The sequence below is a fragment of the Pyrgilauda ruficollis genome, unplaced genomic scaffold, assembly GCF_017590135.1.
Source record: "Pyrgilauda ruficollis isolate IOZ18807 unplaced genomic scaffold, ASM1759013v1 scaffold111, whole genome shotgun sequence".
NCBI lineage: Eukaryota > Metazoa > Chordata > Aves > Passeriformes > Passeridae > Pyrgilauda > Pyrgilauda ruficollis.
Window position 1 is genome coordinate 281,582 of NW_024509322.1, and position 16,479 is coordinate 298,060.

Sequence of the window (16,479 nt, forward strand, 5' to 3'; positions counted from 1 at the left end):
ATTCATGCCGCCTCTTCTTGGAGGTATGAAAAATTTGAGATCCCACCACTTTTTTACAAATTCAGGAGCTGATTTCCTCAGCTATTTGAAAACAGTATAAAAACATCTTGTTTCTCATTTGTATTTCTCAGTTTCTTGTCACAGCTAATTTTGTGAGCTTCCTTACCAGATTAAATAACATTTAATATTTTCTCTTTTTTTTCATAGCAAAGGTTTTTTAGAGGTTGTGTTCAAGTAGAACATATAGCCTGAGCTGAAAAAAAATAATAAAATCTCACAGGCATTTCCTGTAACCCTCGAATCTCTGTGTCATGTACTTACTGATTGGAACATCCTTTACAAAATGAGCAATAACAAAACTGAACGTGATACTCTGTTTTCTGTCAGAGCTGTGGAGAGGTAAAATTCTTATATTTATGTACTGTTTAGTCAAAAAGGGACTGCTGTGTTTTCTTCCTGCCCAAACCAGTGTGGGTCAGTCTGGTGTTTATGGGATGCATTTCCTTCTTGCTGGCATCGTGCCACATCCAGTTGAGTTTCTCTAAAGCTTAGGAGGACTGGCTGGGATGGGAGAAAGGAGGAATGCACAAAAGGAGAGCTGTGGAAGAGACACAGTAGAAGAGTTGTGAGTTGATGTGATTAAATGATTATAAAGGGATTTTGGAGGGAAAAGTGTTAGCAGAGTGTTATGGAAGTTCAGGAAATTCAGATGGAAGATGGGAATGGTCTAGTGAGGAGAAGAAGAAAGGAATTTTTAAAAAGTGGAGACTTGCTGAATGTGCGAGGAGTTTTGAAGAAGAGATGTACTTAATAGAGAGAAGTGTGGAGAGTCATGGCTTTGGAAAGGGAATTCTGGAAGAACTCTCCATGACAAACTTGTGAGGTGGGGTCCCTGTGAGCCTTGTGGAGTTCAGCAAGGCCAAGTGCAAGGTCTTGCACATGGACTGGGGCAATTCCAAGAACAGGTAGAGGCCAAGCAGAGAATGGTTCCAAGAGCAGCCCCAAGGAGGAGGAGAAGGACTTGGGTTGCTGATGGATGAGAAGCTCAACAGGCTTTGATGATGTGGACTTGAGCACTTCTGCTCTGGAGCCAGGCTGGCAGAGCTGGGGGTGCTCACCTGGAGAAGAGAAGGTTCCAGGGAGAGCTCAGAGCCTCTTTCAGTGCCTAAAAGGGTTTCAGAGGAGCTGGAGAGGGACTTGGGACAAAGGCATGGTGTATCAGGACAAGGGGGAATTGCTTCCCAGTGCCAGAGGGCAGGGTTAGATGGGATATTGGGAAGGAATTCCTGGCTGGGAGGGTGGGGAGTCCCTAGCACAGGGTGCCCAGAGAAGCTGTGGCTGCCCCTGGATCCCTGAAGTGTCCAAGGCCAGGTTGGATGGGGCTTGGAGCAACCTGGGATAGTGGAAGGCGTCCCTCCCCACAGCAAGAGGTGGCACTGAATGGGCTTTAAGGTCCCTTCCCACCCACCATTCCATGATTCTGTGATACATTCAGCAGTGTTCAGGAGGCCTCCTGAACTGTAGTTCAGGGGTTTTGGTGGCTTTCTGAGGTACAGTGAGCTGGCAGCTGCTGTACTTGGAAACCAGCAATGGGTTGTGTTTTGTTGTTTTTTTTTTTTCTCCAAAGAGATCTGGATGAAACCTGGTTTAGAAATGAAAAGGTCAATCTCAAATGTTGAGAAGTATATTCAAAAACAAAGACTCCAGATGTTTCTCTAATAGGGACATCAACTGCTCACAAACAATTTGCAAAAAGGAAATGTCTGTTGACATGGAATTTTAAAAAAATATTCAGAGTAGATTCCAGTGGAGCTTAATCTTGTTTTGTTGTATTATGCTAGTTCTGCTTCTGGCTTTTTTATTCTAATTAATCAGTGACAGTGGTTAAATTAGCCACTCAATAATTAAGCTTGGATAAGAGTGAAATATGGTGAAAGTTGCATCCTGTCCAGTGTTATTGTAGGGATAATGCAGAGTAATGTTTTTGGGATAAGGATACTGGGAGCTTCTGTTGCAGTGCATGATTAAAATAGTTGTGTGATCTTTTTAGAAAATGTTTTTGCTGCTGTTTTTCAACATTTTCCAGTGAGGTGTCTGTCACTTGAAGTTGCATTTGTCTTTTTTAACAATTAGACTACCAAAGCTGATTTTTCATAGCTCTTTTTCATAGATTCATTGAATAGTTCAGTTGGAGAAGCCCTCAGATTTCCAACTGGTTTTCCCAGCACTGCCAAGGCCACCACTAAACCACGTCCCCAAGTCTCACATCCACATGGCTTTTGAATGCCTCCAGGGATGGGGACTCCACCACTGCCTTGGGCAGCCTGTTCCAGGGATGGACAGCCCTTTCTGAAGAAATTTTTCCAAATATCCAAGCTCGACCTCCCGTGGTGTAACTTGAGGCCATTTCCTCTCCTCCTGTCCCTGTTCCTTGGGAGCAGAGCTCAATCCCCCCTGGCTGTCCCCTCCTGTCAGGGACTTTTGCACAGCCACAGAGTCCCCCCTGAGACTCCTTTCCTCCACGCTGAGCCCCTTTCCCAGCTCCCTCAGCCCCTCCTGGTGCTCCAGACCCTTCCCCAGCTCTGTTCTCTTGTCTGGATATACTCCAGCTCCTTATGTCTGTCTTGTGTGTCTGGACAAAATGCTCGGGGCACTGCTGGAGTAGCTGATCACCTACAGCATGAAAACAGGGTCTGCAGGACCTGCTGGTGAGCACACCACCACTGCTGGTGGCCAGAGAGACCCCACCATCCCTTCAGAGTACGGATCCAGCAGGACTCCTGCTGTGCTTGTCAAATCCTCTTCCTCAAACCTGAATCCTTCCAGGGAGACGCTCCATGGAGCAACTTAGGACCTCTCAGCTTAGCCACAGCTTCTGTCTCTGGAGTGTGTGACAGCCCTGTGAATCAGCTGGCACAAGGCACAGCCAAAATGGGTTTCATTTAAGAGCCTTTAAGAGTTTCTACCCTGAATCAAGTGGAATGTTCTGACAAATGCTGTTGTCTTCAGGGTTTTTTAGTGGCTGTAGATCAACAGACCTCTTCAGGATTAGGGAGTAAATAGTTTTAAAAAAACAAACCTTGTCATTCCTTGGACATTTTTACTCGAAGCCAGTGTCAGTTAACAGGGAAATTTCATGTGTGTGTTTTGATGTCTATTTCTAGTTTCCAAGCAGCAGCTTTCTCTTTTGAAGGGTAATTTAGTTAAAATCAGTGCAGGAGGACAGGTTTAAATGCAGGAAAGACATTTCATTTGGTGTAAATTGATAGTCAGGGGATTTTGAAATAGGATCAAAATGCTGAGGGGTGTTGATGCCTCTGGAGATCAGATAAATGAGGCTAAAGCAGTGTGATAGTTGGCATATTTTGTGTGTCTCTGGTATTTCTCTACCTTGTTTCTAGTATTTCCTAGAGACAGGAGATGGGGGGATCTCCCTTCAAGTAGTGTCACTGCACTGATTGGTACCTTCTGTGCTGCTTCTTGGAAAATACATTGACTCATCCTCATTCTGGCTTCTTCAGAGGAAAATCCTGCTCACAAATCAGCTCTGTGAAGGATGTGGAAATTGTGTAAATGGGTTAGGTTTAGGTGACACTGTGTTTCTCTCAAAAATAGTTGAAGTGTTTCCTTACCAAAGGTAGAAGTGAAGGTCTTGTCGTGGTTTAACTGCTTGAGAGGATAAATCTTTGCTCACAATGAAGGAAAGTGTAGGTCAACAAGTGCCTCCTGTTCAGTAGGTTCAAAATGATGTAGAAAATGGGTATATTGTGAGGTGACAGTTTGCTGTGAACAGAAAGTGCTTTTCCAGGATGCTGAAAGTAAAAGCTGACAAGTGTAGAAAGATCTGCTAATGGTGAGAGCCAAGGGAAATTTCAGCTGCTATTGTATTTCCAGTCAAATTTTCTCCAGTCTCTGCATGCATTTCTTTACATTTGTTGACATGGATGACTTTACCCAAAGCTTTCAGTGTCATATAACCACAGAAGCATTTTTTGTAGGAGTTTGTGACACCTCTGACTGGTTTTTTGGGTGTGATGCAAAAGTACATGAGCTTATCAATGTAAAGCTTTTACCCTGTGCTGTTTGAAGAGTAGGAACTGAACTAGTTTCAAATATTGACTTCTCCCCACAGATGGTGATACAGTTTGGAAGACACATCAAGTGACTTGAGGGGCTTTTTGTTGCAAATATTGTGATGTTTACGTAGTTGAGATCTAATACAGTGAGTGTGCCATGTCCTACTGCTGAGCAGTTCCAGTGGTACAGATGCTCAGTTGTAGGAGATCCCTGGTGCTGCAAAAGCACATAGGGAGAAGGCAGCTGTCCCTGAAAGAAACTTGGATACTGCAGACGTACCTCAGAGCCAACTCCCTAAATAGTGCAAATGCCTACAAAAGTAGGGACAAAGACAGCAGATGCTGGAGTGAACCAAATGAAAAGTATCCTAGGCTGATCCTAAATATCACAGGCTAATGGTTTATTTTCCTCCCTATTTAGTAGCATAATGGTTTGAAATGTTCTAAGCCAGTATTCTTTCACCAGAATATTTGAGAGAGACTTTCACATATGCCTAACTGACATCCCCAGTGATTTCCACTTAGGCAGCCTAAAGCAAAAAAGCCCTGTTGAGGGAGTAGCACCTCAGCTTTTAAAATGATTTATTTTTAAGTAAACTCTTTGGAAAAGGTTTTCAGCTTTTAAAGCTATCTTGTGTGCCTCAAGAGTTCTGTCCTCTTAATCCTGGTTTATTTGTCTTTTTTTTTTTTTAACTTTGACATTTTTTTAAGGGAAAGATCATCCATATTTGAAAACAACTTTGGGTCTTAAGTTATTCAGTTCCTTCACTAGGTGCCTGTATTTCTTGCTTCCAGCATGAAAAAAAGCCCAGAAAACCAGCCAAACTTCAGTTATTCCTCACACCAGGTGTTTGAATGTGTGGAGGTCCTTTTCCTCCACATGCTGCTGTTCAAGTCTTTTGGAGAAAGGAGCATTAAATAAATGCCTTGTGCCCAGTGTTCTGGAGGCTGCACAGTTCTGGCAGCCCTGGAGCTTGTGCATGCCAGTCTTCAGGTTATGCTGAATTTCCAAGTCATCATAAAGCTTTCAGTTGCAAAGTAAAACTACTTTTAGTCCTTGAAGTAATGCATCAGGCAGAGTTGATTTGTGGCGTTTATGTTCCGATAAAAATCACCACTTCAGCTGCAGCTTATGAGGAGTTTAATGCTCTGATCTCTGGTCTGGAATGGAACTTTATTTTACTTACATGGCTTTATTAGGACATTATTGCATCATCCTAATGCATTTTGCAATTCCCTGTAAATTGTAGATGAGGCAGTGTAGAGTCATTCTTGGGTGGCTGTGGATGCATCCTGGGGGGAAAATGACATTACAGGATTTTCAGGTAAAGATTTAGTGAAGAGGTTGCTGTTGGTACAAAAAATTCTGATTTATATCCTTTTGGCTTTTAAAGACACAGAAATATGCACCTGTGAGATGAGCCAGCTGGAATGCCAGAACCCCAGCATTTCACACTGAAGGGATTAAAAGAAAAGGATTTTAAAGGAATAGGAGAATATGTAGAGGTGGAAGGAAAACTTAACTCTTTTGCCGGTGAGTGAAAATAGCTTCACACACCAGTCAGCTTGCCTTGGGAGTAATGTCATATTACAGCTACACTGAGAGACTTGTTACATTAATGTTACATTAACATCGCTCAGTCTGTACAAATACAGAAATCCCTGAAGAAATATCAGTTATCCCAAGGTGGTAACATAGAGAAAGCAGTCTCAAGTAGTATCACAGACAAATCTGTAGCTAAATTGTCTGTATAATTACGTGCTTGGAAATGTAGTAAGATTTTGTGGACCTTGCTACTGAGATATTTCAGCAATTGGGTTTTGGAGGTAATTGGGAATTGAACTTTCTGGAGTCTAAAGAGAACTTATTGGCACAGTGGTTGGTGCAATGATGTGTTGAATTCAGATCTGTCTGAAAGAGCTTACTGTGTTTAATAGGACTTAATCCTTGAATTTTCCAGGGCTTGCATGTGATGGAGATGTTACTGATACTGGGCTCTAGGAAATTAAACAGCCACTTTTACAACTTGCCAACACCTTCAGGTGCAAACTACTCTTTTGTCACAGGTAAAAACTGTCTTCACTTTCTCAGAAACATCTCAGAGCCTGTGGCTGTCGAAGGATTTGGACTTAGAATTTCATGTTTGTCTATCACCGGCATCTCAAGGACAATTAATTACAAAAAAAGAACAACTTCCAAAAGTGTAGCCTTGCTTTGTAACCTTTGTGGCTAAACAGTTCATAAGCAACCAGTTAAATTTTTTCAGCCTTCTGGTCTGCAAGTGGGGCTGTAACTCAGCTGAGTAGTTTGTGTCTATGGAAAAATCTCTCTTGGCTGGACCTTCACTGGCCATTGTTACTGGTAATGAGAGGACAGCGTGAACTTGTGATGCATGCAAAAATGACCTCATTCAACATCCTGCAATTGTTAATGGGGTTAGTTAAATTCAACACACGAGGGACGTTGTCCTGAGGGCCCATCTCGGAGCTGGTGAAAGCTCTGGTTCTCTGGTGGCTTGTCTGTTACATTTCATCAGCGTTGCTGAAAGCAAAGCTGAGCAGTGGATGTGGAACAAACTGACAATTTACTTGGTAAAATTTAAGTTGAAACTTTTTTCGCATTTCACCAGTGTGAGCAGTGCTTTGTTTGCAGGTGAATTGTGCCTTTTGTTAGAAATAGCACAGAACTGATGTCCTTTTGCTGCAAGGTCACCATGTACTGAGGTATTCCTTCAGTACTTCTCTTGTTTGCATTTGTAAGCTGAATCACAAAGGTTGGATGACTTTTATTTTTGACTGTAAACTAAAGCCTGCACAAGACCTTCATACACATTCCTGCAACCTTCTTCAAATAAATTATAGAAATGCAGAATGGTTTGGGTTGGAAGGGACCTTAAAGATCAACTCATTCCACCCCCTACCATCCACTGGGACAACTTCCACTATCCCAGGTTGCTCCAAACCCCATCCAACCTGGCCTTGGGCTCTTCCAGGGATGGGGCAGCCACAGCTTCTCTGGGTACCCTGTGCCAGGCCCTCACCACCCTCCTGAGCAGAGAATTTCTTTCTAACAGCTGATCTAAATGTCTTCTCTTTCAGTTTAAAACTGTTCCACCTTGTCCTGTCACTATCTGCCTGTGTAAAAAGTCCCCCTTCATCTTTTTTTATAACCCCATTTTAAATACTGAGTGGCCACAGATTATTTCCCACTATTTGCATGCTTGAAGATGTGGGAGCTTTTTCCCCTTCCCACTGGCTTTTAAGATGTTTTACTGCAGCATAAGATCCATGGTGTTACGGATTGCTGGAAAGCCTTGATGATACCCTGGTGTGAGAGCAGAGAACTCAGGAGATCCAGGAATGTGGCTCCTGCACTGGTAATTCTCTGGCAGTGGCTGCCAAAGCTGTTTCTGCACTGTAGGAAAACTCAGGCAGCACAGCTGTCAAAGCACAGTGTTGGTGCTTTGGAAAGTTCAGCTGTGAGGACACACTTGGTCTTTAGAGGTGCCTTGATCAGGGCACATCAGAAGCCAGAAGATCATGTATTAATTCATTCCTTTATGAAAATACTCTCAAATTAGTTATTTCTACAAGCAGGTGGCACAGAGGCTAATAAATAATAATTTAATGAGAACAGAACATTATCTATTTGTTTTCATAGCAATGCTCATGGGCTGCACAGAGTCTGTGCTGTGATAAACCTGTGCTGATCCCTGGAGGATGGAGCAAAGACTTGGAGTCAAGTTCATGTCAGACTGGAAGGGTTGGGCTGTCAAGGGTCATCAAATCCAGCCCACTGCTGTCATAAGGATTGTGTTGTATGATCTCTGAGCCTGATCATTTGACTTATAAGCTCATTGAACCATCTTTCAAAAATAGAACATCAGGCCATTTATTTTTTTAATTCTAATTTAAGCAGGGAAAGTCTCTTTGTGGCAGGCTCAGCTCAAGGCCATGCAGCATCAACAGTGGGAAATTAGGACTGTCCCAAATGTGAGGATGCTTTTAGGAAGGGGAAAAAGAAAGCTTCATCCTGTTAAATTTTATTGTTTGCCCACCTTGAAGAGATGTGCAAACAAAACTGTGTGCTGAAAGCTGCTTCTGACTTTAATCTGCTCCATCATGTCTGAGTCAGATGCCCAGAAAGGACTTTGCTGGTAAATCTATCCCGTGGCATCGCTGTAGGAGGGCACCAGTAAGCAGATTAGCCATAGCTCAGATTCTGTGTCAACTGCCTGACCGAGGGTGTCTTCCTGTCTTGGCTGTGCCTGGACTTATTAATAGTTAATTATAACTTTTTAATATCCAAACCTAATATTTATCATAAGGCATTTAACTCTCTCGTGTGAAAAATTGTGTAAATTCCTGCCTTTCCAGTACTGGTGCTGAGGAGTTTTCAGCATGATGGCTCTTTGATAGATTCTGGTCTATTTCTTAAGCTTCACAAAATGTTTTTTGGCAGAAAATATGTAGTTTATAGGTAAGAGTTTTCTAGAGAAGCTGTGGCTGCCCTGTCCCTGGAAGTGTCCAGTCTCAGGGGCTTGGAGCAGCCTGGGATAGTGGAAGGCAGGCGAGTGGGACTGGATGAGCTTTAATGTCCCTTCCAACCCAAACCATTCAGTGGCTGATGAACTTGCATGTTCTCAGAAATATTCTTTATAACTGGTAAAGCAGCCTTAAAATTTAGTTGGAATATCTGTTACTTTTATAAATAGTGACAAGAATTGTGGAATGTTAAAGGTTGGAAGGGACCTTAGAGATCATCTAGTCCCAAACCCCTGCCATGGTTAGGGACACCTTCCACTATCCCAGGTTGCTCCAAGCCCCATCCAGCCTGGCCTTGGACACTTCCAGGGATTATTTGCAGGGTAATTTAAAGAACAGAGTGTACATTGAGTATCCAAAAAATTTTTTTTGGAGCTAAACTCTCATTTTATGATCCTAGAAACATTCAGTCCTTTGCTGCATTTACCCTGTGTGACATCCAAAAGTTTTTAATTCTAGTGTTGTAAGTGCCTAGTCTATGGACATCAAATGACACAGGTGGCACTGATGTCTGCCGTCATACAGAGTAGGAGGTTGGGATGTGCTGTTTGAGGGAGGGTCTGTCACGCTGAAGAAACCCTTACAGAGGGTTCTGAGCCCGTGCCATGTGCCTGTGCTGGGCTGCTCTGGCCTTGAGCACGGTTGTGATGCTCCTGTTGTGTGACTGGACGTGCAGGACCCTCCCTCTGGTGGTTTGGTGCTCCTGGCACATCATCGGTGATTTCATGGTGATAGGAGCAATACATCAGCACCCAGCTCCTGTTTTGTGTTTTGTGTTGAGGGACCATACAAATCCTCCATGCTACCATAAAAAAAAGAGAATATATTAAATTATTTTCTTATGTTTCTGGCACCTTTAGGTTATGGTAAACTTAAAATGCCTTCTGTGAGTAACCTGTATGGGATGAAAGTGTTTTATTTTGTTGTATGGCTGCAGTTGTTTCTCTTACTGAATTTAGTGCTCATCTAGAGCAAAGGAAATCTTTGCTGCAGCTCAGATTAAACATTTTGGGAGCGCATTAGCTGTAGACTGGCATTGATAAAGCACTAACAAGCTCTAATCTTAAAGCACATGGACTTGAATTAATGCCAGGAATAATATGCATTTCCTTTCATTTTCAAGTTTGTGGAGAACTTTCCCCCCTTTTTTTGGGGGGGGTGGGGTGGAGGAGGAAACAAATTATAGTCCAAAACTGGGAAATGAGAGCAATTAATCTATGCAGTTGTGTGCAGGCAGGAGGGACTATTTGTTGCCTGACAGGCTGCTCTCAGGACTGGAAACAAAGTAGGTTGTTTGTGTCTTTTTATGTCCTCGTCCTAGTTTGCTTTAGGACAAGAGCATTTACCTCATGACGCTTATTTTTGAACTTCATACTGGAGGCAGTGTTCACATTCCACTCAGTCTTTTACAGGACCAAGAACGGAGAGTTAGTCAGCTGTTCTTTGTTTTTATTTCCCTGACTCTTGAACGGGATCCAGGCTTGCTCCTGAGGTTTTTCATCTGGATTGGTCTGAATAAAACAGATTTTTCTTGCAACTGAAACCCCTTTATTTGCAAAAGGTTATGATAACCAAAAGAAGCCAAGCTCCCCCAGTTTTTGTTTGGGATGGGCAGTGGAACCGGCTTCCTGCGGTCATGTTCTCATTAAAGAAGGTTCATAGGACATTTATTTAAAAACAAACCAAAAAATGAAAGCTATCATGTTTGTGTCTTAATGTAGGATTCCAGGATGCTGTTGCTAAGATGATGCCTGCTGATTCTGGCATAAATAGTGATTTGAGCAGACCCTACCCTAAGGAGTTGAGTCCCAATCCTTTCTCCCCTGTATAGGAACAAATCAATTATTCTAAGGAGGCGGTGTTGTCTCTCGGTGCTGTTGTGTTGCTTTTTGAAAACGTTTTGTAAGTTAGTCCTTAAGTGGGATAATTGCTTTCAGCATTTGCAAGTTAAATGAAGAAAGCTCTAATTAGATTTTATAAAGTGGCTTAGCATGTTGAGAAGGCTTTTCATAAAGTATACTGTGTATTCACTTGGCATTGCACAATTGAATTTCGTGCAGCACTGACGAAACCTAAAAATCCTATTTGGCCCTGGGTGCTTAAAGGATTGAAAGCCTTTCTTAAGTGCTCCTGGCCATACAGCCTCTCTTCCTTTCCCCACCATCCCACCCTCACCAGGGCGTTTATCTGTGCTGTAGAGACCGGAGGAGTTGCGTCAACACCAACCTGTTTAAAGAAGAGCCTTGGAGCTGGGCATAAAGCTTGGTATTTTGTAGCACTTCCAAACAGGACCCTACACATGCTGTTTAATCTGTTTTAGCTGTTATTGTGCTGTGCTGATTGTATGGTGGGGCTGGGTGGCACAGAGCCACTTTGTTCGGGTCAGTCCTGGCTCTGTGTGGGCACTTATTGAGTCCCACACAAACCCAAGAGTGCCTGTGCTTAGTAGTTTTTGGTATTGTTTGGTGTCTTGTAGGTTAGAAATGTGATATGCTAATGCTTTCCTCCTGCCATCACAGCCTTGGCAGCAGCTGAGGCACTGGCCAAAGCAGCCTGACACACTTCTTGCCATCTGAATAAGGACTTAGCCCAGTCACAAGCCCCTTTCACGTGTGGTTTCTGCAGTGTGTGTGCCAGGAGCTTTCTGATGAGAATTGGAAGGAGTCCCCAGAGCCAGTGTTTGTTCAGGTCGTTTGGGTGCTGTTGATGGATGTGACTTTCAGAGACTTATGGAAGATGGGCTCTGTTTGGGAAGTGACACCTCTACTACCTCAGTCAATCCTGTCGTGAAGCTTCATCTGCAAAAATGTGGATTCCATATGTAACGACTTAGAAGAAACTAGATCTAAAGTAAAGTACTTAATTATAAAATCAAAGAATGGTTTGGGTTGGGATGGACCTTAAAGACCCTCTAGTTTCAGCCCCCTGCCATGGGCAAGGACACCTTCCACTAAGTCAGGCTGCTGAGGGCCTCATCCACTGGCCTTGAACACTTCAGAGATGAGGAGTTTTGCGCAGGTTTGTCACAAGTTCACGCAGTCACAGAAGCAACTTGTCAAAACTGTGATTTGGTGATAAGGCCTGAATTTGAAGAAGGGCATAGAGATCTCTAGTAAGAGCCACTCAGCCTTGGACATTAATTAATGGATCGTGACCAGCCTACATCCTGGCAGGGAGACAGAAGGTTGCTCTTTTGCCCTCTAGCCATGCTTGATCTCTTCAACCTTGGGTTGGAGAGTCATCTCTGTTTTTCTCACTTACTGCTTTTAAAGGGTCAGATTCTTTGAACACTTGTGGAATCAACAAACTTTCCTGTTTGAATTTACTGGATTGTCATGTCCATGACAAACTGTGGCAGAGTGTTCCTGGTGTGAACAACAGGCTGCTGTTGTAACCACATGGAGCACACGACTTTGGATGGACACTCACAGCCACCCACAGGCATTTGATTCATCAGATGTGCCTTGAAGCATTTTACTCCTTTGTAGTGTCTTTGTAAATGGATTTTGTGTCCCTCTTTGAAGTACATTTGAGTTACAAGGGCTGCCATGGTCAAGCTGAACTCAGAAGTGAACACAGATTTAGACCTTTTCTGCCTTAAATGTCAAACCAGCATGTATCACTGTTAATGGAGTTATTTACTCATTTTGGTAAACATGTAGGCTAAGGAGGAAACTTTGGCAGGTTCCTTGTGATCTTGTGAGTGGTGTGCAGGCAGAACTCCAGTTTTCTTGGATAACAGGTTTCAAATTGGATGAAGTTTCCTGTATGACAAAAGATAGTTCATGCTATGGCAGGCTCTGCAGTTTGGTAGAGCTGAAGTTCTTGCATGAACTTGAGATGATGAAAATTCTGTGTCTGTAGAGATGAAATGCTAGCCTTAAGAGCTGTTTAAGAAAGCAGGTATTAATGTGTGAGATGTGACCAGGAGATAATTAAAGAAAAAAAGTATTTTTCCTGAATTCTTTTCTCATTTTAAAATAGCATTAGGAAATCTGTATGTTGCATATTTAGTGTAGCAACTGTGATTTTGATGTTGTTGCCTTGAAATGGGTATTGAGTTGTGAAGTGTCTCAGTGTTGTGTCTGTGCTCAGACCAATTTTGGTTGATGAGGTAGCTTTTTGTGGCAAGGCAGATCTGGAAATTGCTAAATTGGTGATTTACTCCTAAAAGTGCCAAAGACATTATTTGAACAAGTTTGGGAGGATTTAATTTAGTCCGCATAGAGGTGAGAGAGTGGGGGGGATGATTCTTAAATTGTCCAATTCCATTAAAAATCTGCAGTGGCCTGCCAGAGGGGAGGCTCAGAAAGCACAGGTGGCTCCTCACATCTCACCCACAAGGCAGCTGTGCCAAGGCAAATAGGTGCTCATGGGCAGGGGACCGGTGCCATATCCTCAGGGTCCCAGCTCCATGGCTTGGGATGGACTTTGCACACTGGGGTGATTTATTTGTGAACCAAGGGCTGCCTTTGTGAGTGCACAGATTGGTGCTTCTCATGCAAAGGAACTCCCCCGTGTGTTTGGAACAGGGTCCTCTGCAAGGTAATGTTTTTGTATTTTCTAGGAACAAAGACAATTGCGTTGTTGCTTTCTGTGTCATCTTCCTTCGTGACCAAAGGCAATCACTGAGTTTTTGCTGCATTTCAGGATTTTATGCTAATATTTCACTGCTATCAGTACTTTTATTTTCAGAAAATAAAATTATCCTAATTACCATGAAGTAACTAATCCTCAAAGCTGTAATCATTGCCAACATAATGCTTCATATTTACAAAATATGAACAATTCAGTTCACCTCTTCACATGGTCTTTTGAGTTACTCTAAGCAGTTTCCTGGAACCATTGCTTAATCAAGAAATTGAATTTTGTAACGTGGATAGTAAAGGCTTTTGGCAATAAAGATGTAAAGCTTCCTTTCTTGTTTTATCCAATTTAGTGGTGTGCATTCCATTAGTGTACTCTAAATTTCAGTAGAATTTAAGTGAAAGGGTATAAAGATTTTTTCATAAGACTTTCCATATAAGGTGGTACACAGAGCAACTATTGTGCTGATTATTTGGTGTGATATGGCTATTGTTCTTTAACTATAAGTCTTCAATAATGTTTTTAAATATTTGCTGTATCCTTGACTACTTGCCTAATCTTTACTTTTCAATAGTTCTTAATAGATATTTTTGTATAGAATCCCATAATGGATTGGGTTGGAAGGGACCTTAAAGATCATCCCATTCCAATGCCCTGCCATAGCCAGGGACATCTTCCACTATCCCAAATTGCTCCATACCATTTCCAACCTGGTCTTGGACACTTACAAGGGTCCAGGGGCAGCCACAGCTTCTCTTGCCAACCTGTGCCAGGGCCTCAGCACCCTCACAGGGAAGAATTTCTTCCCCATATCTAATTTCAACCTGCTCTCTGTTAGTGGGAAGCCATTCTTGTGTGCTGTCACTCAGCTATGTCAAAATAAACTACAGAACTGATCTATGCTCACGATATGATGGTTTTCATCTGATATTTTGCACATAAGGCTTTGCAAATCTTGATTTCTAATATTTTGGTGTACTAGAACATCACTCTCATGCTTCAAGAAGGAGTGTATGAAGGCCCTTAAACAGAGATTTGGGAAGCAGAAAGGAAACTGCCCAGGTCTGCATAATCATCATCATAATGTCATTAAATAAATTACTGCATGATTTAACTTGAGCACTCCTGGATGGATTAAGCCTGTAATAATTTGACATGGGGCACTCTATGTGTTTCTCTTGAAGATCATAACTCAGGGCAGTTTTGCTTACCGTGGGAAACTTTCTTTCAGCTGGAGGCTGGGAGGGCCATATCTGTTTGTGAAGGACAGGGAGTGCTTTTGTTACCTTCCCAGAGCCATTACAGGATATGATTGCTTGGGGGAGTGTCTGCTTATGATCTGTTAGAAAACAGCCTATTAATAAAACAGAGCTCTTGTAATAGAGCACTTCTTAATCTTCTTCCTGTGTAGTTATTTATAGGCTGTGACATCTTAATTTGCCTCTCATGTGCATCGACTTCTGTTATTTTAAAAGATCAAGTAGTTTTCACACGCCTCTGAGAATCACTTCTGGGAGAAACTGTCTGTTTTCTAAGGAATCTGACAAGAAAGGTTCAAATCATAAGTTTGTTGTGACAAATGCATGGAGGTTTTTGCTGGTGTCTTTCTAAAGGACAGAAGTTATGGGATGTGCTCTTGTATTTAGTTATGTATTAATCCTGTATTTGATTACAAGCAGATTTTCCTGAATTCCCCAAGGATTTCTAGCTGCTGCTAATACTTATTTCCCCTTAGCAACCTGCCTGGAACAATATTAAATCTGTTATTCTCTACATTTTTGTGGTCCTTTGCATTCTCAGAGCGGTCCCAGTGCCAGGTCCTGTCACAAGATGTGCATTGACATCCAGCGACGGCAGATCTACACCCTGGGGCGGTACCTGGATTCCTCCGTGAGGAACAGCAAGTCCCTGAAAAGTGATTTCTACCGCTACGACATCGACACCAACACCTGGATGTTGCTGAGCGAGGACACTGCAGCAGATGGAGGCCCCAAGCTGGTGTTTGATCATCAGGTCAGCCACGCTCATCCTCCTGCTGCAAGTTCTCAGTGTTCAAAAGTCAGTTTTGATTGTAGTCTCTGTGATTTCGAGGCGTTGTAGCAGGTAACAGAGCAGGGATGAAGAAGGTGTGATCTGCACTCAATTAAATCCTAATAGCATTGCTGCTCAACACCGCTGACTGCTGGTTCTAATCAAACTGAGGCAGAAGAATCATAAAAACCTTTGTGAACAAATGCATTTTATTAAGACACGTTTTATTGAAGCCCAAAGCACAGTTCATCTGGTTTTAATCAGTCTCCTTGAGCTGGGTTTGCAGATATGCCTTGCCTGGAGGGCCTTGGGGAGCATCTTGTAAAACTGTGTATGGTACCTTTGGAAGTATACTCCAACCAGCTGGACTGAGGCCAGCAGAGGAGCAGGATTCTTTCCAAATTGGTTACCTTTAAAAATTGTAGAATGTGCTTTCTTTATAGAGCTTAAAACACCTTAGAGGAATGGCTACTAATCCTTTAAAAAGTCACATCTGTCCACGTGTTCAAATTGAAAACTTCGTTAACTTATGTTGTGTTCAGTGGCTTTTGTCTACTTGAAAAAGGTATTTTGTTCTCAATTGATTTTTTTTTTTTTATGAAGCATCGCCAAGAAACAGCACATCAGAACTCATTTTTAAAGCAGCCCAAGATCAGCTTTATTGGTACTGGCTGTTTTGTAACCAAAGCTGTTGTTTGCCAGCACAATGTGCCTTTCTGCTGACACCGAAAATTAAAGATACGCCATGTCTGCAGAACAAAAGCCAATCAGTCTTTCTGTTCTATTAATAACCAGTGCCAGTCTCCCAGGTGTTGGGGAAGAGGCACAAGGAAATTGTCAGCTGGCAAGGCTACTCTGGGTACTTTGCTTGCCTCTTGAAATGATTCCTTTTTTCCCTGTTCTGTCTCTCAGGGAAGAAGGGCCTCACTGACTTCTGTCCGTCTGCAGCTCTCCTTCTCTCCCTCAACATCTACTGCAATAGCAGTTTTTATTTAACCTTCAGAAATGTGCTGCACTAGAAGTGTTTTGTGTAGGCTTTGCTGAATAGCATCTCTATCTTACTGTAATCTTGTAATCTTGTCTGTTTGTTGGTTTGCTTTTTTTTTTTTTCCCCCTCTGGTATTTTGTAACTCTCTGCTTTGCACTTTGTCTGAAAACATCACCTGGAGTCAGGGGGTTTGGTTTGATTGATGTTGCAGTGCTTCTCAAACCTAAAACTGAGTTTAGGTTTGCAGATTAA

The 16,479-nt window shown here is 42.5% G+C and overlaps 1 protein-coding gene across 3 annotated transcripts in view; it reads left to right on the forward strand.

Moving 5' to 3' along the window:
* MKLN1 (muskelin 1) overlaps nt 1-16,479 on the forward strand; it is a 93,388-nt gene that overhangs the window by 50,538 nt on the left and 26,371 nt on the right. For all 3 annotated transcript variants that reach the window (XM_041477521.1, XM_041477536.1, XM_041477528.1), the window contains one exon: nt 15,009-15,221. In XM_041477521.1, the coding sequence (XP_041333455.1) occupies nt 15,009-15,221 (213 nt within the window). The remainder of the gene's footprint in view (nt 1-15,008; nt 15,222-16,479) is intronic.